The 25487-nt window shown below is 36.1% G+C and overlaps 1 protein-coding gene across 1 annotated transcript in view; it reads left to right on the top strand.

The window, feature by feature from the left end:
• The window catches only part of ZBBX (zinc finger B-box domain containing), a 112005-nt gene that overhangs the window by 45316 nt on the left and 41202 nt on the right, over positions 1-25487 (top strand). The window contains exons 8-9 of the mRNA XM_024741894.1: positions 13469-13627; positions 18959-19133. Of these exons, the coding sequence (XP_024597662.1) occupies positions 13469-13627; positions 18959-19133 (334 nt within the window). The remainder of the gene's footprint in view (positions 1-13468; positions 13628-18958; positions 19134-25487) is intronic.

Below are 25487 nucleotides of genomic sequence, written 5' to 3'. Positions count from 1 at the left end.
ATAGCTGCTGAACCATTTTACATTCCAATTAATAGTGCATGAGTGTTCCAATTTCTCCACATCCTCACCAACACTTGCTATCCTCTGTTGTTTTGATAGTAGCTATCCTAATGGGTATGAGATGATATCTCACTGTGTCCATATACATAATAGGATAAGTTTGTCAATTACTACAAAGAAAAATCTTGATGGGATTTTTTTTTTTTTTTTTTTGCGGTACGCGGGCCTCTCACTGTTGTGGCCTCTCCCATTGTGGAGCACAGGCTCCAGACGCGCAGGCTCAGCGGCCATGGCTCACGGGCCCAGCCGCTTCGCGGCATGTGGGATTTTCCCGGACTGGGGCACGAACCCGTGTCCCCTGCATTGGCAGGCAGACTCTCAACCACTGCGCTACCAGGGAAGCCCCTTCATGGGATTTTGCGGAGTCCGTAAATCAATTTGGGGAAAATTGCCACTTAACACTATTGTCTTTCAGTCTATGAACATGATTTTGTTTCATTTATTTAGATCTTATTTAATTTCCTTTGTCAATGTTTTGTGGTTTTTAGTCTTAAGTTCTTGTGCTTTTCTGTTAAATGTTTTCCCAAGTATTTTATTCGTTTTGAAGTTACTGTGTATGTAATTCTTTTCTTAATTTTATTTTCAGGTTGTTCATTGCTAGTATATAGAAATAAAATAGATTTTTGAATGTTGATCCTGAGTTCTGTGACCTTGATGAACTCACTTATTATAATAGTTTTTTTTTTAGGTACCTTGGGATTTTCTACATAAAGGATTGTATCCTCTACAAATAAAAGTAGTTTTACTTTTTCCTTTCCAACCTAGATGCCTTTTATTTCTTTTGCTTGTCTTAATGTGTTACCTAGAGCTGCCAGTAAATGTTAAAAAGAAGTAGTGAGTGTTTACTTCCTGGCTTTTTTTCTGATTAAGGGCAAAGCATATAGTCTTTCACCATTAATTCTGATGTTAGTTATAGGTTTTATTGTAGATGCTCTTATCAGTTTGAGGAAGTTCCTTTGTATTTCCTGTTTGTTGTGTGTGTTTCCTGCTCTTACTGAAATAATCATGCTGTTTGTCCTTTATTAACATGGCTTATTACAGTACTTGATCTTCAGATGTTATGATTGCATTAGTGGGGTATAATTTCACTTGGTCATGCTGCATAAGTTACATGTTGGTGGATGGAATTTGTTAATATTTTGGGAAGGAACTTTGTATCTACATTCATGTGGCATATTAAGCTGTAGATTTGTTTTCCTGAAATGTGGTTATCTACTTTGGTATCAGGGTTGTATTAGCCTTATAAAATTCATTTAGAGGTATTTCCTTGTCTATTTTCTGTAAGTGTTTGTATTGGATTGGTTTAATTTCTTCCTTAAATGTTGGATAGAATTTGCCAGTGAAGCAATCTGAGTCTGGGATATTTTTCATGGGAAAATGTTCAGTTACTAATTCAATTTCTTTACCTTATTATTCTACTTTTCTTCTTTTTCTTGAGTCAGTTTTGGTAATTTGTGTCTTCATTGAATTTGTCCATTCAATCTAAGTTGCCCATTTGTTGGCGTAAATGTTTCAAATTCCACTATAATCCAGAAATTACTGTAGGTCTATAGCGATGTTTTTTATTTCATTATTGATTTGTTAATTTGTATTTTACTCTGTTTTTTTTCTTGGTCAGTTTAGCTAAAAGTTTATAAATTTTTAAGTCTTTCCAATTTTAGTTGCCTTGATTTTTTTGCAGTTGTTTTTATTTCATTGATTCTACTCTGATCCTTATTTTGTGAATTCTACCTCCTTTTGAACTCTTTTCTTTTCTTTTCTGCCTTCTTGAAGTGAAGCTTAGATTATGATTTTAGATTTTTCTTCTTTTCCAAAATAGCACTGAAAGCTATAACTGTCACTTTAACCACTGCTTTTACTGTATACCATACATTTCTATATTGTGTTTTTATTTCCAGTCAATTTTCTAATTTTCTTTGTGACTTATTTTTCATCCAAACATGATTTAGAAATGGGTTGTTCAACTTCTAAATATTTTATTATTTCCCAAAACTATTTGTTCCTGATTTATATATTTTTGTTGAGATCAGAGAGCATACTTTCTATGATTTCAATTCTTATGAATTTATTAATACTTATTTTATGTGGAGCATATGTCTGTCTTGGAGAATGTTCCATGTAATCTTGAAAAGAATTTGTAATCTGATGTTGTGAGGTTGAGGATTCTTTAAATGTTATTTAGGTCAAGTTACTTGATGTCGTTCAAGTTTTCCATGGCCTTACTGATTTTCTGCCTAGCTGTTTCATTAATTTCTGAGAAGGAGGTATTGAAATTTCTAATGGAACAGCTAGGCAGAAAATCAGTAAGGCCATAGTGTTAATGATAATGCTAATGATGTTGCTATATATGATTTTATGCTTCTAAAAGAAATTAAGAAAATAAAAGAGAAAATAAATACTTAAGCATCTTTTCTATTTACTCATGTATTTATGCTTCCAGGCCTCTATCTTTCTTCTGGTAGATTTAATACCTTTCAGCCTTAAAACCTTTCTTTAGTATTTCTTGTAAGGCTGATATGCTAGAAATGAATGATCCTCTTTCTGAATATAAAATTATCTTTGGCAGTTTTTCCTTTCAGCACTTTGTATCATTCCATTACCTTCTGGGTCTCCATTTTCTCAGATGTGAAATCAGCTTGTTATTCATACTGATGTAGCCTTATATGTAGTGAGTCATTTTCCCCTTTTTCCTTTCAAATTTTTCTATTTGTCTTTGGCTTTCAGTAATTTGATTATGCTATGTTTTGGTGTGGATCGCTCTATGTTTATCTTTCTTGGGACCTGTTGAGCTTTGTGGATTTTTGAAGTGATAATTTTTCATCAAATATGAATATTTGGGGCCCTCATTTCTTATAATTTTTATGCTCATTTCTCTCCCTCTGATATTCCCACTAAATGTATGTTGGATGCTTGATGCTGTCCCATAAGTCTTTAAAGCTGTGTTCTTTTTCTTTAATCTTTTACATTTTTCTTTTCAATTTAGATGATTTATCTTGGTCTGTCATCAAGTTGATTGAATCTTCTTCCTTTCATATCAAATCTATTGTTAGTTTATAGAAGTCATACTCAAGAATTTTCGCTTGGGTTTTTTCTGTGATTTCCATTTTTTAATCAGCGCTTATATAGATCTCATTTTCAGGATCATTCCATTAAGTGTTTGTCTGGTCCACTGCTCTTCCCAACTGGGACCAAAACCTCAGGCTGTCAGAACCGAAGGTTTTCCCCATTCATTTATAACCAAATTTTCTAGTTCACTGATAATGCCAATGTAACTTCAAGACTCTGTCCTCCCCTGGCAATCAGGCACACTCCCTGTTCAGCAAGGCCAGTCTTGCCTTAGTAATTGACAGACTTGGGAAGGGACATTTAATATAGGAATAGCCCCATGCAGGGAAGCCTTACACTTTTACTGTTCTTCATTAATTTCAGCGTAGTTTTTCTTGAATAAATATTTCTTAATTTGTTTGCTTTTGGTTGGTTTCCAGAGTTCTGAAATGGTTTTTAACAAATTTATCCAGTTTAGCATTTGTTTTATGGTGATAGAATTATTTACTGACCTCTTCATTATACCGTCGTCAGAGGTCTGTTGAATTTGGCAGGAATTCTATTTTCTGGATATCTAAACTGTTTATCTTATTTACAGAGAAGTAGTATGCTATCATGATCTAGATAAAATGATAGCAGTCATTTGAATGCATTTCTTTATGTCATCACTCTGCTAGGTGTTTTTCTTAAAAGATATGTATTCACAACAGCCCTGCAAGGTAGAGATTGTCTTCATTTTACAGGTGTAAACATTTAGGCTTAGAGAGGTAAATGATTTGCCCTTTTGTGCTGTTATTAATAGTGCCACTTATTTTGTCTGTGTTGACATTGACTCAGCTTGGGTATAAGGAATGAATGTTCAAATGGAATTTTTAGTTATTTTTATCTCAGTAAGTCAATTAAATTAGATTCAACCAATATTTCTCAAGTACTTACCAGCATCAAACAATGTTCTAGTTGCAAAGCATGAAGGACAGGGCTGCAGGGAGGAGAATTTTATATATATATGTGTGTGTACACATTTATATATATGACATCGTACCCCCTCTCAAGGAATCAAGGAATTCATCATCACAAAAGAGAAGATAGATATTTTCAAACAACTGTAACACATGACTAGGTGTTCTGACATAGTGATTCTCAAACCTTAATGTATGTTAAATTACATATTAAACTGCAGATTCTGATTCCGTGAGTCTGAGTGGGACATAGATTTCATATTTTTAGCAAGCTTTCAGGTGATGATAATACTATTGATATATGGATCACACTGAAAAGCAAAGCTCCAGCATAGATGTAAGCTGGGAGTTATAAGAGCACCCAGAAGACATGAGGTTTTTTTGCTGTGGTTAGTTAAGGAAGAAAACATCATCTCAAAAGGATAAACAGTTTGCTCTTGGAGTGATGTCAACATCATGGTAACATGAGATGCTCTGTCTCTCTCCTTCAGTCTACAACTAGTAAAACATCCATAACTCAGCAAAGCTTCCTCTGTCCAACACACTAGGATGCCAGAGAGTTCTACACGTCTGTACATCTGGAAGTGAGTGGACTGGAGCACAAAGAGGAGGCAGAACTGTTGGAGCATTGGAGGTGGTACCCATGATCCCAGCCTGCTGACCATGGCAGGTGATCCCACAGCCCCAGAGAACCCAGTAGCAGAGCACATAACTCCAGAATCCCAACTGCAGTGGCACCCATGGTCACAGGGGACCAGGCAGCAGTGCTGGCGGCAAGGGCCCACAACCGTGGTCCCTCTATCCATGGTGGGTGCCTGTGCTTCTGGCCTCCCCCTACCTTTGGCAGTGGCATCCTTGAACCTGACAACCCCAGATGCAGCAGGGGTACTCTTGACCCATGCTACTCTCCCCACAATCCGGGTGACCTTGGATGCGGTGGGGTGTCTACTACCCTGGTGTCCCCAGTGGCAAAATGCTAGCAACAGCAGTGACACTGGCACAGCAAGGCACCAGCAACCCTGGAGACCCAAAGAGTGACAACTTGGATACTGAGGACACCTCTGACAGAGGCAGTGGAAGGTGGAAAGTGCCCATTCTCAAACATAGCCAGAGGCAGCTCAGGTAAGAGAAACCAAAAACTTGTGCTGTAGTGCCACCTACTGAAAAACAAAAGAAAGGCTTCTAATATATACCAACTTGTTTAACTGTTAGAATCAAAGCTAAAAAGCTTTATCTAAATAAGACAGGTGTTTGCTACTTCAAATGCGCTGGCAGAGGAACAACTCCTCAAGCACCATGAAAAACCACGATAACACAGTATCACAAAAAGAAAATGACAATTCTCTAGAAATCAAACTTAAAGTCATAGAATCATGCAATCTAACTGATAGAGAATTCAAAATAGCTGTCATGAGGAAACTCAGTGAGTTACAAGAAAACTCAGAAAGACCGTTCAAATGAGCTCAGGAATAAAATTAATGAACAGAGGGAATACTTTAGCAAAACTGAAACTCTGAAAAACAGAACAAACAGAAAATCTAGAGCTGAAGAACTCAATAAATGAGATGAAGAAGGTATTAGAAAGCACTGGAAATAGAGACAATATGGAAAAAAGAATTAGTGAACTCAAAGATATAAATATAGAAGTGATTCAGGTAGAAGAGAAGAGAGAGCTAAGATCTTTTAAAAATGAAGAAATTCTATGAGAACTATCCACCTCCATTAGGAAAGGCAGCATAAGGATAATGGGTATCCCAGAAGGAGGAAAGAGGGAGAAGGGAGCAGAGAGTTTATTTAAAGAAGTAATAGCTGAGAACTTCCCAAATCTGAAGGATCTGGAGATACCAGTCCAGGAAATTAAGAGAACATATTATTATCTCAGTGCAAAAAGACCTTCTCTAAGACACATTATATTAAAACTGTCAAAAGGCAATGATAAAGAATTTCTAAGGCAACCAGGAGAAAAAAGATAGTAACTTACAAAGGAACCCTCATCAGGCTATCAGCAGAAACTCTACATGCCAGATGAGAGTGGAATGACATTCTCAAAATATTGAAAGATAAAAACTATCAGCCAAGAATACTCTACCCAGCAAAGTTATTTTTCAGATATGAAGGAGAAATAAAGCATTTGCCAGACAAACAAAAGCTGAGGAAGTTCATCACCATTAGACCTGCCTTACCAAAAATGATAAATTAATTAGGTTGTTAAACAATTATAGCATAGAGGTTAAAGGGGAAAAAGCAGTAAAAATAAGTATAGACACTTCAATTTGGTTACAAACTCACAACATAAAAATGGATAATTTGAGACAACAAAAACATATAAAGGGGAAGAGGACAAGAATGGAACTTGAATAGGCAAATGAAGATAATATGCTATCAGCAGAAAAAGGACTATTTTATCTATGAGACTTTTATATGAACCTCATGGTAACCACAACACATAAATCTAGAGCAGAGGCATAAAATATAAAACAAGAGGAAACTGTGAAAAACATTGTAGGAAACTACCAAAGTAAAGTGGCAGATAGAAACACAAGGAAAAAGAAACAATGGAGATATAGAGCAACCAGAAAACAAGATAAAATGGCAGTACTAAGTCCTCATCTGTCATTAATCATCCTAAATGTGAATAGATTGAACTCACTAGTCAAAAGACACAGAATGGCTGGATGGATTAAAAAACAAGAACCAACTCCATGTTGCCTCAGGAGACTCATGTCAGCTCTAAAAGCAGACATAAGCTTAAAGTAAAGGGATGGGAGATGATATTCTAAGAAAATGGTAGCCACAGGAAAGTGATTGTAAACATACTCATATCAGTTAAAATAAACCTCAAGCTAAAAAAGTAACGAGACAAATATGGACATTATATAATGATAAAGGGAACAATTTATCAAGAATATATAACATTTATTAATATATTTGCACCTAACATAGGAGCACCAAAATATATAAAGCAATTATTAACAGACCTAAAGGGAGGAATTGACAGCAACACAAAAATAGTTAATAGTAGGGAACTTTAATACCCTGCTTACATCAGTGAATAGATCATCCCAGTCAGAAAGTCAACAAGGAAACAGCAACCTTAAATGAAACATTAGACCAGACAAATTTGATAAATTTGTACAGAACATTCCATCCAAATGCAGCAGAGTACACATTCTTCTCAAATGCACATGGAACTTTCTCAAGAATAGACCATACGTTTCGGCACAAAACAAATATCAATAAATTTAAGACAAGTGAAATCATGTCAAGCACCTTTTCTGGTGACAGTGATATGAAAATAGAAATTAATTATAAGAAGAAAGCTGGAAAAGTCACAAATGTATGAAGACTAAACAGCTTGCCAATGAACAACTGTTGGGTCAATGAAGAAGTCAAAGGAAAAATAAAAAAATACCTGAAGACAAAAATGAAAATACAACCTACCAAAATCTATGGGATGCAGCAAAAGTGGTACTATGAGAGAAGTTTGTAGCATTACAGGCCTGACTCGAGAAACAAAAAACCTCTCAAACATTCTAACCTTACACCTAAAGGAACTAGCAAAAGAAGAACAAATGAAGCCCAAAGTCAGTAGAAGAAAGGAAATAATAAAAATCAGAGTGGAAATAAATGAAATAGAGACTTTAGGCAATAGAAAAGATCAATTAAACAGAGGTCATTCTTTGAAAGGATACAGTTGACACACTTTTAGCTAGATTCACTAAGAAAAGAGGAGGTTCAGATAAATAAAATTAGAAACAAAAGACTAAAAATTACAATGGATACTACAGAAATACAAAGGATCGTAAGAGAATGTTACAAATAGATATACACCAACAATAGGACAACCTAGCAGAAATGGACAAATTCTTAGAATCAATCTTCCAAGACTGAATCATGAAAAAATAGAAAATGTGAATAGACCAATCACTAGTAAGGAGATTGTAACAGTAATCACAAACCCTCCAAAAAGCAAAAGTCCAGGCCTAGACAGCTTCATGAGTGAATTCTACCAAACATTCAGAGAAGATTTAATACCTATCCTTCTCAAACTCTTCCAAATATTTGAAGAGGTGGGAATGTTTATTTTACAAGACCAACATTACCTCGTTACCAAAAACCAAACAAGGACAGCACAAAAAAATAAAATTACAGGCCAATATCTCTGATGAACGTAGATGTGAAAATTCACAACAAAATATTAGCAAACCAGATATAATACATTTAAAGGATCATGTACAATGATCAGGTGGAATTTATTCCAGGGATGCAAAAATGATTCAACATTCACAAATCAATCAACATGATATACCACATTAACAAAATGAAGGAGAAAATCAAGTAATCATCTCAAAAGACGCAGAAAAAGGACTTGACAATATTCAACACCCATTTATGATAAAAACTCTCAATAAAATATGTAGATAAGTAATATACTTCAAAGTAATAAAGGCCATATATGACAGATTCACAGCTAACATCATACTCAATGATGAAAACCTGAAAGCTATCCCTCTAAGATCAGGAACAAGACAAGGATGCCCACTCTTACTACTCTTATTTAATATAGTATTGAAAGTCGTAGCCAGAACAATTAGGTAAGAAAAAGAAATAAAAAGCATCTAAATATCAGGAACAAGACAAGGATGCCCACTCTTACTACTCTTATTTAATATAGTATTGAAAGTCCTAGCCGAACAATTAGGTAAGAAAAAGAAATAAAAAGCATCTAAGTTGGAAAGGAAGAAGTTAAACTGTCACTATTTGTGGATGACATGATTTTATTTACAGAAAACCATAAAGACTTCATTGAAAAGCTATTAGAATAATAAACAAAAACCATAAATTTGCAATCAATATGAAAAAGGTTGTGTTTCTATACACTAGCAACAAATTAGAAGAGAGAGATATTAAGGAAAAAATTCATTTACCATTGCAATAAAAAAATAAAATATCTAGGAATAAATTTAACCAAGGAGGTGAAAGGCCTGTGCATGAAAACTATTAACAATATTGCTAAAAGAAATTGAAGAAGATACAAACAAATGGAAAGATATTCTGCAATCATTGGAAGAATTAACATTGTTAAAAATAACATATGAGTGATATATTTTTCACATATGTAGGAACTTTTAAGTATTATAAAATAGCATGTAATAGTATTGTGAATTTCTAATCTTAATGATTCTGTTAAATTTTATACCTCTTAGTTAGGGGATAGATGGCTTAAGTTTGTTGTATAATTCTACTCTTAAAGAATACTTTTAACTTTGTTGCTCAAAAGTTTTGTTTTTTCAAAGTTCATGTAGCCCTCCAATTCCCCTCTCTCCTGCAATATGTAGGTGAGATGAGTGAAAGGAGTATCTCTATTCCTTCCTTCAATGTGCTAGTGCTTGGTCAAACATGAAAATAAATAAGCACAATAAATGTAATTAAAAACAAGGACTTAACAATCTAATCTCTGCACAAGCAGTTGTATATATCAATGTTATATATGAAAGTTGTTAAGAGAGTAAATCATAAGAGTTCTCATCATAAGGAAAATTTTTTTTCCTATTTCTTTAATTTTGTATCTATATGAGATAATGGATGTTCACTAAACTTATTGTGGTAAACATTTCACGATATATGTAGTTTTGTTTTGTTAAATGGAAGGAACAATGTTCATATCCATTATTAGAGATACAATTGAATAATTTTAAGTTTCAGAAAGTCAAAAGTAAAACACATTTCCTGTGTTAACATAATTTGTTAGGGAAAAGGGATTAGGCTGGAAGAAGGAAGACCTTGATTCTAACTCAGGCCGCAGCGTTTTGTATCCACTTGGCTTTGACCTAAGCTTTATGAGCTTGGGTTTTCTTGTCTAAGTAATGGGGATCACAATTCTGTTCACTTTCCTTGTAAAATTCTTTTAAGAATGAGAAAAATGAGTATACATATACACTCTAACAACCAAGAAGAGTAATATTTAAATGTAAGGTGTCATGGGAAAAAAAATTCACATTTATTGGCATTTTATTTATGTTGAATTAATGGAATCTTAAGACATTTAGATATAGGATTCCAATTTATCAGTTATTCATGATTATTATCTTATTTTTTAGCACTAAATTTATTTACTTGTTTGTTTTTATTTTTGGCTGTGTTGGGTCTTTGTTGCTGAGCGCAGGCCTTCTCTAGTTGTGGTGAGCGGGGGCTACTCTTCCTTGTGGTGCGCGGGCTTCTCATTATCATGGCTTCTCGTTGCAGAGCACGGGTTCTAGGTGCTCAGACTTCAGTAGTTGTGGCATGTGGGCTCAGTAGTTGTGGCTTGCAGGCTCTTGAGCACAGGCTCAGTAGTTGTAGCGCATGGGCTTAGTTGCTCCGCGACATGTGGGATTTTCCTGGGCCAGGGCTCGAACCCGTGTCCCTTGCATTGGCAGGCAGATTCTTAACCACTGCACCACCAGGGAAGCCCACTAAATTTAACTTAAGAATAAAATCATTTTTTTGGCCATTTAAGGGTCTCTTAATATGCTACCTAAAACTGTTATAAAAATTACGGAATCATTGATAGCAAGATTCATTTTAGGACAGAAATAATCTTTGTTCTATGCTATTTAAATATATATATATATTTGAATGTTAATTCTATCTTGATAATTTTATATAAAATACTATTGTTTTTTGATATTTTTTAAAATATAAACTAGAAATTTTAACCACCTTTGAAGTCAATAGTACTTTATTCTAGGCAATTTAAAATCAGGTTAAATTGGATTACTTCTCTTAAAAAAAAATTTGTTAAAATGCAGATGTTTCTGGAAAAATGAAACATTACCATTGGCTTAATTTCCTTTTTTTCTTGATAAATCAAGTTTATTCAGGTTTAATTTATGAACAATATAATCACACGTTATTTCTGTGTCCACATTGTTTAAAAATTGTGGTAAAATACAAAAAATGTAAACATAATCATCTTAACCATTTTTAAGTTCAGCAGTGATAAGTATGTTCACATTGTTGTATAAAATGCACTCCTTTGAAGTGTGCAGCTTGATTAGTTCTGAAAATACATTACAATACACTTGTGTAATCTTCAGTATAAATAAATACACAGTATTTCTATCACTCCCCAAATGTTCCTTTGTGCCTCTTTATAATCTCCACTAACCCCAAACCAAGTAATGTCCTCAAGAAGACAACAGGTGCTGGCAAGGATGTGGTGGAAAGGGAACCCTCGTACACTGTTGGTGGGGGTGTAAATTGGTGCAGCCACTATGGAAAATAATATGGAGTTTCCTCAAGAAATTAAAAATAGATCTACCATACGATTCAGCAGTTCCAGTTCTGGATATATAGCCAAAGGAAATTAAAACAGGATTTTGAAGAGATAGATACACTCCTATATAGCATCATTCACAATATCTAAGATATGGAAACAACCTAAATGCCCACCAATAGGTGAATGGATAAAAAAGATGTGGTATATATGCACAATGAAATATCATTCAGCCATGAGAAAGGAGGATATCCTTTTGCTATTTGTGACAACATGGATCAACCTTGAACACATTATGCTAAGTGAGATATGTCAGACAGAGAAAGACAAATACTGTATGATATCCCTTCTATGTGGAATCCAAAAAGTCAGACTAATAAAAAACAGCAAAATGGTGTTTACAGGGGACGGGGCCACGAAGGGGATAAGACTGGTGTTTAAGGGTACACACTTGCAACAAGTAGTAAATAAGCCATGGAGATCTAATGCACAGTATGAGTATAGACAACAATTTTGTATTATGAATATGAATTTCTTTTAAAAATAAGGACTGCTTAGGTCTGTAAAGGCTTTTTGATGATCTTTGGGAAAATTTGGAGCAGATGCCATAGGTTTGTATATGGACAGCAATATGTGTGCATAGGTCATTTTAGTCACTTTTCCTAGATAAATTTATTAATTCAGTATGAAGTAACACTAGTTAATTTGATGTTCACTGATTTATTCCAGAATCAGATTGCAGTGAATCTTAATAGATTTACTAAAGATCATAACTGGAAAGTAGTCTTAGCTATTTAAATAGGTAGCTAGATGAAAATTTTAAAATAGGCACATTTTCATGGGAGAGTATAAAATAATCATTTCTGACCCCTGCTGAAGTTTTCCTCTATCTTGAGAACATTTGCTAAGAAGTAAGACCTATTACTTGTGTTCCTAATGTCAGGTTTTCAGAGAGTCTCCGAAGTGCCTGCATCTTCCCTCTGGAGTTTGTTTGGTTCAAGCTCAGATGGGATCCAGAATCCTGCAGGGTCTCCTTGGGCAAACCAGGCTTATTGCCGATGGGAAGTCCTTTAGAGAATAGGGCCTTCCTGAGATTTGCCTGTTCTTTTCCGGCCACTCTGAAGGCACTTGAAAAGGCTTTTTGAATTCTTGTTTCCCAGTTATTTATTTTAATTCTGTAATTCTCCCTCTCCCTCCCCCAGCACCTTATTTTTATGTTATTTTGCCATATGCTATTTACCAGGCACTGTGGTAACCACACAAAGATCGAAGAAGACATGATGTTTTTCTTCTGTGAACTTTTATGGTGTAGACAGACATCAAAAGATGATATAAAATCAATACTGTGTGGGCTGGTAGGAATCTCCACAGTGTAGGAAGAGGGTGCAGAGAATGGGCGCCTCATGCATCTGTGGGAGGGCGGCAGGGAGAGATGCCTAGACCCATGGGAGTAACTTGGGGTGAATCTAGCAGGAGAGGTAGGAGTGTGCCCAGCAAAGAAGATAATAGAGGAGGGAGGGCCTTCCCGGTAAGTGAAACTCATGAACAAAGACATGGCGAGAAGAACAACTTGGAGTTTGCTAGGGCACTTCTGGATGTGCACTTTTGAGTAGTTGATATTTTCTAAAGATGTTTTATCACCAACAAAATACTCATTACGGCTTATTCAGGCTCCTGCTAGATTATACTTAGTTCTTTAGCCATGATGTGCGCAAAATAGCACACCTACCTATTTAGGGTCGATATGGTGGAAAGGCTAGGAGTCATTAGAATTATACACACCTGGGGTCACTTCCCAGCTCTGCCACCCACTCACCATGTGACCAAGGGCAAGTTATTTAAACCCTCAAAACTTTCCTTTCTTTATCCCTAAAACAATGATAAAAATAGTTATGCTTTAGAGCTGAGGATTAAATAACATGTTTTTAAGATACTTAGGATAGTATGAGCTCAAACTAGCCCTTCAGTAGATGGCAGCTGTCACTATTATATGGTTGATGTAAATGGCAATTTGTATTATTAAATATTAAATAAAATGCATTGAATTTTATTTATTAGTCATAGAATAATGAAAACAGGATTTAATATATCTAAATTAGTTAAGATGACATATTAGGCTTTTTATTCCTATTTTGTTTACTTATAGGCAAAATCTCAAATATTATCCAATCTATTGGATGTTGCCCATCAGTTTATAAAGAAAGTTAATCCGGATGAACCCAAAGGGGAGAATCATTCTACAAAAGGGATTAGTGAAAGTCAGCATAAAACCAAATCTCTTCTTCTTCAGGGGAGCAGCTCTGAGGTAAGGTGAGGAAAATATAGTAGACATTTTCTGTCATACATGATCATGGAAACTGTCACTCATATACTCAAGTAGAGCTGTAGAGTTTTGGAGATTATTTGATCACATTGTTGGTTAATATGAATTTGTTTTTTTATTAATCAGAAACACTTTCACTGTAAAAATCCTTTTAAAGAGATTGCTTTGAGTTCTCTGGCTACTAGTTTTTTGATGAACGATCCTTTGATCATATTGCTTTCCAGGCATTTTCACCACATCAGGAAATGAATCTTTGGGAGAAATATATATAAAAAAAAAACCACAATGCAATATAACAGTTTTATATTAATCAGGATCTCAGAGAGGCTAAAAATATAAAACCTTGCCAAGTGTTTTAGGTGAGAGGCAATTTCACAGTTATTTAAAATCAGATTTATACCAAATTGTGTGGTCATTCAGATTGATTACTGATCCTATGATGTACTAGATAAGCTTTCATCAGCTCATGTTTGTGTTTTAATAATAGACTTGTTGTATTGATTCTTTAGCAAGAAAGAAACTTCCTCAAATTTTGATCCTTGTAATTAATAATCCTCATTCTTTTAGATGCCATTAGCCTTTTCACTGTAGTTCAGAAATAGTAACTTGGCCAGAGTCACACAGCTTGTTACTTTGTGACAGAATCAGACTTGAACTTCAGTCCCGTGAGTTCCTAACCTTTGCTCAGAGAACATAAAAGAAAACATGCACTATGGTAGTAGGCCCTCTTTACAGCAGAGAAACTACACTTGAATTGTCCAGGAAGGTTAGCAGTTTGGCATGAATTTCACTAATAGACCTGCCAAGGGTGCTTGTGAATAATCACTGAATGAGTTACAGTCTTATTAGAATAATAATGTACTGAGGACCGACTATGTGCCAGACACCATCCTACATATTTCACGTGTATTATCTCTTTTTACCCTTTAAAAATTTTTTTCTTTTTTTTCAGATGAGAAAATAGTGGCAAAGCGTTTTTTTTAATTGCCCAAGATATCATTGATAGTGGAACTTCAGTTTGAACCCAGGCCTTATGACCCCAAATTACCTGCTTTTAACCATTACCCAGAGGCTATGGTTTTAAGGGTTTCTCCTTCATGCCTGCCATTTTATCTAATTTATCCTACCAATAAAATAGTGATAAATCAACAGCTAACATTTATTAAACACTGTATGCTAGGCTTAATCCTTTAATTGCTTTATCTTATCCAATAATCAAAATAACCATATAAGTTTTACATTATTATCTCACTTAACAGATGAGAAAGCCAGAGAAGATTTAAGTAACTAGCTCTACTAGAAAGCTACAGAGCTACTCTTTTGCCTGCTCTTTTAATCCCTAAAATAAATGCTGCCTCTTGTCCCCATCGGTAACTGTGTATGCTGTATAGACCCTCCACCCCTGGTCTTAACTTAAAGCCGTTAATTCAGTGGTTTCATCCAGGAATGCACATTATAATCAACTGGAGAAACATTAGAGAAACACACATGACTGAGTTTAGCATCTCTCTGGGTGGGTCCAGATGTGTGGTTTTAACACCTGCTCAGTCATTCTGGTGAGTAGTCCTGCCTGGGCATCCCTGCTGTCGACCCTCAGGTGTGCACCTGTACACAGTGCACACACTAAAGAAATATCCCCCTCATATGCTTGGTACTACTCTGTGCTGAAGAGCAGAGGTTCTCCAACTGCAATAAGCATCAGAATCACTGGGTAAGTTTGTAAAAAATGTGCATTCCTGGCCTGCCACTCAAACTTCGATTTTTTTTACATCTAGGTTGGGCCCAGGAATCTGATTTTTAATTGGCTTACCAAGCAATTTGAATGCCTGGAAGAGTAAAAATGTTGCTAAAGCCTGATATCTGTCTTAGGACTTTTCTTATGGATTCAAGCCAGTGGATATCCTTGGGAATGGGTGCAGTTCATGAAAGAACTTTCATTTTAGAGACTGAAACCTGGGTTTGAAATCCTGACTCTGGTTTTCTAGCTTTGTAACATCGGGCAGTTTACTTTAGCCTTTTGATCCTCTGTTTCCTTTTCTGGAAAGTGGGGATATTAAAACATATTTTGTGGGGTATCATGTAGCCTACAGGGGTAATGGATGCACAGCATTGGATTCCATGTGCTTCTTCAAATTTCCTAGCCCCTGTAGAATCGGGCAGGGTCCTGATGTGCTCTGAGTGGAAGTGAAATATGACAGTTCGGAGCTGAAACATTTAAGAGCCAATGTGCTATCCTCTGGCTTTTTCCTATCCTGCCACCACTGCGTGGAAGCCAAGTATCCCATAGGCATAGCTGTAAAATGCAAATGTCTCTGATTCATTGCTTGGAAAGGAGCTGCCCTGGAAAGCTGCTAGAATCACCAGAATACTTGACTCATTTTGTATTAAGCACTGAGTTTTCAGTGCATCTTCATGAGTGCAGCATACATATACACACGCATTCACCTATTGCTTACTGAGTACCTGTAAATACCTTCCCACATACTTCTAAGACTCGGTATTTCCAAACGAAATTCATCATGTCTTCTCCAAAACCTATGGATGTTACAGTTGGTGGCAGCCTCTCTTCTAGCTTTCCAAGCCAGCAGGAACATTTCTTTTCTTTCTTTCTTTTTTTTTTTTGCGGTACGCGGGCCTCTCACTGTTGTGGCCTCTCCCGTTGCGGAGCACAGGCTCTGGATGCGCAGGCCCAGCGGCCATGGCTCACGGGCCCAGCCGCTCCGCGGCATGTAGGATCTTCCCAGACCGGGGCACGAACCCATGTCCCCTGCATCGGCAGGCGGACTCTCAACCACTGCGCCACCAGGGAAGCCCAGGAACATTTATTTTCTATAGTCATTTCTCTTTCTCCTTTGCATATCCAGTCAGTTATCACATCTCATCTTAAAACCATCTGAAAACTTGAATATTTGGTCGCTTCTATTCTTATTGTTATTCCAAATACTGAAATTAGCTTTTGCTTAAAGTGCAAAAAGGTCTATTGGGAAGCCCAGGAACATTTATTTTCTATAGTCATTTCTCTTTCTCCTTTGCATATCCAGTCAGTTACCACATCTCATCTTAAAACCATCTGAAAACTCTTGAATATTTGGTCACTTCTATTCTTATTGTTATTCCAAATACTGAAATTAGCTTTTGCTTAAAGTGCAAAAAGGTCTATAAAGTGAAAAGTGCATTTTCTTCTCTCCCCTTCTAGAAGTTAATAATTATTCTACTTTTGTATGTATGTATTTCTTAACACAAATATTAGTATGTTGCATACTGCTCTGCGAACATGCTTTTTACACTAAACAGTAGTTTTGCTGTCCATATAAGTGTATTCCACAGCCTTCTCATTCTATATAGTGGTTGTAAAATACTCCATGTATTGGATATAAAATAACTTTTAAACTATGTTTTTTCTGATCAGCATTTATACTGTTTTGTCTTTTGCCAGTATAAACTATAGTATAAAAATAATTTTGAAAAATATTGTTTTGCATATATATGAGTATATCCATATGATAAAATCCTAAAATTCTTAGGTGAAGAGGGTTATGCATTTGTAATGTTGATAGATATTGAGAAATGGATGTAAATTTTAATTGGTTTCCTTGCATCCAAACTCACTGTTCTCCAAATTCTTTCTCTCCCACACTACTGTGTGGGACTCTTCAGTAGCTACTGGGTGGGGCTCTGCAGTAGGTTTGCATTTCCAATATGTTTAAGTGTAATTTTCTCTGGATGGCAGGCAGGATCCTTTACAATCTGCCCCTACTTGTCTTTCCACCCTTTATATTTTCTCATATCCCACTTTTTGCTATAGCAACACAACTGCATACAGTTCCATGCCACTGTGTTCTTTAACTCCATGCCTTAACATATATACCATTCTCTCACTCCGGAATACTGCCCCTGCCACTTTTTTGTCCATAGGATTCTTGTTTATCTGAGTTAAATTCCTGCTCTTTGCTTCTATTTCTATTTCTGTGTTTCTGTGTCAACGACTAGCATAGTGTCTGTAGGTTCCAGATGCTTTTTGTTTATACTGAATTTTATATATGCATATATTTAACGATTTTCTCTCAGTTGTCCTCTGACAATCTGCCTGGTTTTTTGCAATTAAGGGCTGAACATAGAGGATTCTACTGTTGTATCTAGAAGATACACATGGAGATTTAGCAATTTCATCAGTGTAGGTAATCCACATTTGATAATTCAGCATTGGCGTGGAACTTATTTTGCTTTAGTTTCCTAATTTGGCTGTTTTCTCTGATTCACTGGATAACTGCCAAATCCTACCTTTATTTTCTTCTGTGTGTTCACCGTGGATCTATATTTTGTATGGAATTCATCTTTTCCCCCCCGTCATTACATTGAGAAGCAGGCAGTGTTTCATCTGCATTCATTAATTTGTCCATTCATTCAGCTAACTTTTAATGAGCACCTACTTTGTGCCAGGCACTACTCTTGGCACTGAGGAAACAGACAACATTCCTGATCCTATTAACATTCTAATGGGGAGAGACCAGCAATAAACAAACATGTAGAGTAAATTCCCATGGAGATAAGTTATTGAGAGAAAAATAAAGCAGATAAGAGATTGGAAAGTCGGGGAGAAAGGGGCTTTGTCTTTAGGGTCATCAGTAGCGTCATCACCTATTCTCTGAGTATGTGACATTTGAGCCAAGACCGAGTTAAATGAGTGGAATGGCTGTGTGAAGATATGAAGAGGGACCATTCCAGACATTGGATATAGCTAGCACAAGGCCCTCGAGTGGAATATGCTTGATGAGTTCCTAGAACTGAAAGAAGATAAGTTTAGCTGGAGCAGAGTGAATGAAGGGGAGAATTAAAGGAAGTGAAGTGAAAGGCAGGGACGTGCAAGGCTGTGTACAGCCTTGTAAGTCCTAGTAGGAACTGAGGGTTTCACAGGGAGTCATTGGAGGGTTTGGAGCAGAGAAGTGACATCAGATTTACATGTTAAGAAACTGTTCTTTCTGCTGTGGGGAGGTTGCAGGGAACAGGCGACTGGAGAAGTAGGATTAGATACAAGTTTATCACTGCTTTCCAGGGAAAACACTGGTGGATAACTTAATGATAAACCCTCAGTCCTGTAGGCTCTAGTTTTAGTACTTTCTGAAGAGACCGTTTAAAACTGTCTATAGTTTTAAAGAAATCAGTAAAGCACATAAATAAGTACAACTTAAAAACATTCTATTCTAAGTTTAAAAATAATGTGTGATTCACAATGCTCAGTAATTAATGCTACATGTATTGTAAGATACAAAACATTTAGTAAAGCATACTTAGATACACTATTAATTGTTTTAGGTAGAACTTTCAACAACAAAAGAGGAAGAATGTGCAAATACAGGAGATAGGCTCTTGTGTGAAGGGCCATTTGTTGAACAAGCTCCTGCCCAATCCTTTCAAGAAGTTCTAAAGCAATGGAGAACTGGGCATCATGATGACAATGAGAAACAGAAGTTACATGCAGCAAAACCAGGTACCGCTTTTTTTTTTTTTTTTAAATAAAATGAATGCTTTAAAATAAAGCTGAATTTATTTTATCTCCATTCTCCATGAATATAAATGCAGTGTTCAGAAACACTGAAACATTGGGATAGTAGTTTGATATAACTCTTCAAAGGAGTAGTCACTCTATGACCATTGGTTTAGTGGTTTAATATTTATAACCCCCTGAATTGGGCATTGGGGATATATTTGCCTTTGTTTCCTACGTAAATTCAAGCTGTCAAATGAATAGAGAATTAGATTCTCTCAGCTCCTCTTCTAGCAGAAAGTTTTGTCAGAACAACTATTCCTTTTTTGAACTGTAATTACAATCCATAAAACAGGGTGATCTATGAGATGAGAGGAATAGAGAATTTTCTTGTATGTGTCTTGAGAAATATATTTCAGGGACTGCTGTGAAGTTCAGGGGGATAATTAATTTGTCTTTTGTTTTTCTTTCTTTTTGAAGAAATATTTGTTTTTATTTTTCCTTGGTAATTTTCACACCCATATTCTAGACATTGAAGATCTGGATGACCAAAGCGTACAGTGTCTTTTCTTTGTTTCCCAGTACCTTTTGAGGGAAATCATACCTTTAGAAGTATTCATTTATTAATTTTATTACTCAGAATCTTGTTGAGGCTTCCAATTGCTTTTCATTAAAAATAAAATATTAGATAATAAACTTAAATCATGTAACTTAGTTGACAGTATTCAATTTTATGATTTTTATTTCATTTTTTCCCAGTGAAGGACCTCTCCTGATTAGTCCTCTTTTGTAACATAGTGTAATTCCTAATGTCAAGATATCACACACCTTATTCCCAATTAAAATCTGATTTTTTACTAAATAATATTCTCTCTTTCAAATATTTTTCCTACATTTGTTCATGATACATCAATTTTGTTAATACTTCCAAGACTTTATTTGTATACCCTGTTTTAGCATGTACATCAACATAACTCTCATTGACTATGTTATTTTATGTGCTCTTTTATTTGTGCTTTCACATTTTAATGTATTTTTTACTCTGAAAAGGATTAAGTCTTCTATAGAAATACCTTTTTGATTGTCCACTTTGAAGACATAGTATTTAAAAATAATGGAAGAACTGATATGTTGTAGCTTTCCTCTATAGGCTGAAGATTGTGGATAAAGATGCTTAAATGGAATTGAACTGCCTGATTTCAAAGGAATCATGGAAACCTGGAATAGTAGAGGCCAGATGTTGGCATATAATTATCAAAGTTATAGTGGAAAAATTACCAAAATAAGGGGCAAGGAAGACCAGTAATTAGATTGTTTCAGTTCACAGAGATCTGTGGTACTAATTGGAGTACATAAGAATGAAAAAGTTTGTATAGACTCCTGTTTTTCCTATCTGAGTAGAAAATTTCCATCCTGATGCACAGAGACCCAACTTGAGCTACCATACTGGGAATTCAGAGTTTATTATAAAGTTCTCAGCCCTAAGCCACACCACAAATCTGAAGCCCCTTGAGGTAGAGGCTGGGTCCTTTTGCAGGATTTTGTAGTGTGGTCACAGGGTACATTATGAATCTTCCTCTAAGCTTTCACTACAGAATTTATGGCTATTTACCAGGATAAACATGCACTGAGGAAAGGCAATGCCCAGACCTTCAGAGGGGTTATTAGATTCTGGGTCTGAACTGACAGTTAGACACCCTGGAGACCCTAAGTGCCACCATAATCCACCAGTCAGTCTTAGAGATTTATGGAAGTGGAATGATAGATAGAATCTTATCTTTATTCTGTCTCATAGTGCCTTGGGACTGTGGGACCATTATGTGGTTATTTTTCCAGTCTTGATTCTTGTGAACGGATGTACTTAGTAACAGGAATAATGCCTATGTTGATGGTCTGGCCTGTGGCATGAAGGTTGTTATGGTAGTACGTAAGTAGAAGACCCTAGAACTGTCTCCCTCCCTTGCCAATGTCCATGCTAATAAAATACCATGCCAGAAGCAATACCTGGGTATTGCAAAGATTAATGCCAGCATCAAAGACCTGAAAGATGCAGGAATACTGCTTTTTATTATATTTCCATTTAACTTACTTATTTGGTACAAAAGCCAATGATCTTGGAAAATGACTACAGATTAAACTTGATCCGATGATGATGATACAGGTCACAGTTGCTTTTCTGGATGTAGTGTCTTTGCTGGAGAAAACCAACACATTCTCCATGGTTGGAGGAGGGAGACAGCTATTGACCTAGCCTAGGGGTTGATTTTTCTGTAAAGTGACAGATAGTAAATACTTTAAGCTTTGAGGGCCATTCAGAAGGGCCATACAACTTTGCCACTGTATCATGAAAGACAATATATAAACAAACGAGTGTGACTATTTTCTAATAAAACCTTGTTTATGGATACAAATTTGAATTTTACATAATTTTCACATGTCACAATATATTATCCTTCTTTTGATGTTTTTTCAGCCATTAAAATATGTAGAAACCATTCTTAGCTTGAAAGCCATACAAAAGCAGTGGGCCAGATTTGGCCCAAGGGCTATAGTTTACTGCTCCTTGACATATCAGATGTATTCTTTTCCATTTCTATTAATAAATATAGCCAGAGATCGTTGATATCATATGGGTTACAGTATACCTTCACAGTCTTGCTTCAGACCTACATTAGCTCTCCAGCTTTCTAGCATTATATAGTCCCAAAGAACCTTGATTGTCTTGCTATTGCACAAAAGATAATGTTCGCCCATTAGATTGATGGCACGATGCTAAGTGGATTTTGTGAACAGGGAGTATCTGTTGCAGAATGATTATATTGGACCCTTTCCATCATGGGTAGGGCAGTAATTTGTCCTCATGGGAAAAGCTACATATTTCAGAAAAGGATTTGCCTTCTCTTCCTGTAGTGTATCTGCCAGCAGAAGCTTTATTTGTCACTGTGGTGTCTTACACAATGAGTGTCTTAGATCAAGACACTCATTTTATTATGAAAAAGGTATAGGAATAGGCTCATACTCATGGAATTCACTCATCTTACCATGTGCAGCACTATCCAGCTAGCTTGATAGTTTTGTGGAATGGCCTGCTGAAGGTTCAGTATGGGTTCCAGCTGAGAAACAACATCTTGTGAGTTTGGGTGCTTTTCCTACAAGGGGCTCTATATTACATGAAACTCCGGCAAAACTTCCATTAAACAGGAAGCTGAGACTACCCACTGCCATTTGGGGCTCATCAGCACTGAGTTAATAGTCAGGAAGGGTCGCTGTACTGACCATGTTGTTTGAGCACAAGTATGAAGGAACAATTAGATTGTTATCATACAATAAAGAAAAGATAGACTTCATCTGCAAACCATTCAGTGGCATACTTAATTTTTCTGTGTCCAGTAATAATGTTCATTGGAAAAATGTGGCAAGCCAATGAAAAGAGGGCTTCTACGGTCTTGAATCTTTTGAGAATGAAGATTTTAGTCACTCTACTAGGTAAAAGGGGTTGGCAGACAGTAAGGTAAACAGAATAGGTGGTGAGAGAAGGAAGCTATGGTAAACAAATCAAGGTAGGCTTCAAAACCAGCTACAAAATGAAGAACCGTGGCAGCTAAGTTTTATATTGAGTAATTGTTTTTTTTTCTCCTCTCTTTTTCCTGATACCTAATATGACACATACTACTGGTATCTAACATTTAAATTTAGTTGGGAGTATCACTAAATTGAAATCTCCCTCTGATACATAGTGGCTGTAGAACTTTGTGTTCCCTGTGCTTCAGACATGAGTTAGTTTAGTTTTGTTTTGTTTTGTTTTCAGAGGAAGAGACAGACAGACAAATGGATGCTTAGATGCAAACTAAATAGACTCTGTCTCTCCAGATCCGTTCTTTCCCATTTCTGCCCTACTCTGTGCCCCTAGAGGTTGATCTTTAGAGGCTGCATCACGTGAACTCCCTTGTTCTCTGGCTTCTGGTTGGGTTTGACCAGTTGGAGACACTAGCAGAACATTGAAGGGTGAGAAGAAAGAGGTAGAGGTATTCACTCTCCCTCTCCTTTATGTGCTGAGATTTTGCAGTTACTGCTTTGTCTGCATATATCATTAGCTCCACTCAGATGACCTTTCATCCCCAGCCATTGCCTTCCATGACTACTTACAACACTTGCCTTACTTTGTCCTCTCAAGCCTAGGGTTGGTAACAGCTCTCCACTATTTTTAGTCTCTGAGTGCTTCAACATCACTTGTTCCCTTAACCTTAACATGATTATAAGTTAGTCCCTTCATTTGATCTTCTTCAAATTACCCCTTTGAGTTTTTTCTTTCCTGTCAGAACCCTGACTGATAATTAAAAAGGGATTTCTAAGAAGCCAAGATTCAAGTTGAAGTCTAGAAAATGAGTTGGAGAGTGGAGACAAATTAGAATGTACAAAGGCTCCATGATGAAGAGAGCATATCGTGTTAATGGAACTGAAGGTAGATGTGCATGGACCTCAGAGAGCAGTTAAAGTGTTGTGACCTCAGAGAGCAAGGTTGTAGCACAACAAGCTAGAGAGGAATTACATTTAGTGGCTTGGAAAGACAAGGCTACAAACAAGGCAAAGTGTGGCATAGATATAGGAGGAAAGTTGGTAAAGTGTATTATCATAAAAACCCATGGAGGACAGTGTTTTTAAGTAAAGAAATGAGGTCAACAGTGCGGTTGCCATGGAGAAATCATTAAGATGAGGACTTCAGTTGATATAATATGTGATTTTATTTTGCCTCAGAGTATTATAAATGTGATTGTTTATGTGCGTGTGTATTATATGTATGTGTCTGTAAATATTTTCCTTTCCCTAAGATATTAAGCAGATGAAAAGAACATTTATAAAATTTATATACCTTATGGAGAAAAACAAAACAATAAGAACCTGTTCTCTTCCTCTTCCCTCCCCTCTAAGTGATTATCACTAGCCTGGATTTGTATTTTTTCATTCCCTTGATTTCCTTGCAGTTTACTGCATGTGTGTATCTCTAAACAATATATTGTTAAATTTGCATGTATTTAAACATTGTGTAAATGGAAAACTAGTATATGTACTCTTTTTCAACCTGTTTAACTTATTCAACGTAATTTACTGAGATTTACCCATAAAGATGTGCATAGTTGTATTTCATTCATTTTCCCTGCCTAAGAGTCTTATGCTTAAAAGTCTTCTTTATATGACTACACCACTGTTTACCTGTGTAAATATTGATGTTTGTTTAGGTTGATTCCCATTTGGGGTAAGAAAGAGGTAGAAGTACTTACTTTTCCTCTCCTTGATATGCTGAGATTTTGCAGTGACTGCATTTTCTACTTATGTTACAGAGCAGCACTTAGATGACCTTTCATCCACAGCCCTTGCTTTCAATGACTTCTTACAAATTTCTCCTACTTTGTCCTCTCAAGCCTAGGGTTGGTAACAGCTTTCCATTATTTTTAGTTTCTGAGTGCTTCAACATCACTTATTCCCTTAGCCCTACCCAGCAAACACTGCTGTTTTGAATATTCTTGCACAGGTCTCCTAATACACATGTGTACACATTTCTAGGTGTCTCTTCCTGGGAGCAGAATAGCTGGGTCATAGGGTGTCTGTGTCTTTAACTATACTAGGTTAACCTGAATTTTTTTACTAGAGTATTTGTGTTAGTTTATACTCCTCTCTGCAGTATATAAATGGTTTGGCTGCTTCCCATCATCACCAACACTTTAACTGTCAGTTTTTAAAAATTTTTGCTGGTCTGATAGAGATGAAATTGTATATTTCATTTGTGTACCTCATTACAAATGACATTGAGTATGTTTTCCTGTGTTTCTTGGCCATTAGCTTTGAATTTTCAAGTGTTCTAGTGATTTCTGTTATTGATTTCTAACTTGATTACGTTTCAGTGAACTGTAATTTCATTTCCTTCAGTGTGAAAGGCAAATACTTATAATGGCCTAGAAGGTTCAATGTAATCTGAAGTCCCTATCTCTGTGATCTCACTTCCTATTACTCTCTCCCTGGCTTGTTCTGTTTCAGCCACACTGGCCTCCTGGCTGTTCCTTAAATACCTTGGGCAAATTTACCTTAAGACTTTTAAAAGCATTGTCTATTAAGGAAAATACCCATCATCCCTTCAATATGAACAATGGGACGTCTTACACAACTTCACACAAAAGGTAGCTAGAGAACCATTAAACAAAGGAGCAAACCAGAACCTCAGTTCCATAGCTTGTGTGGCATTGTTCAGGGAGACATGACTCATGAATCCATGTGTTCTAGATTTGTTTTATGTAAGCAATTTGAAACAAAGCTTATCCTGCTGAATGCATTACGTAGCTAAAGTCTCTCTTTCTAGAAAAT

This window comes from Neophocaena asiaeorientalis, unplaced genomic scaffold, assembly GCF_003031525.2.
Source record: "Neophocaena asiaeorientalis asiaeorientalis breed wild unplaced genomic scaffold, Neophocaena_asiaeorientalis_V1.1 scaffold211, whole genome shotgun sequence".
NCBI classification, from domain to species: Eukaryota; Metazoa; Chordata; class Mammalia; order Artiodactyla; family Phocoenidae; genus Neophocaena; species Neophocaena asiaeorientalis.
This window is presented reverse-complemented; position numbering and strand designations above follow the sequence as displayed.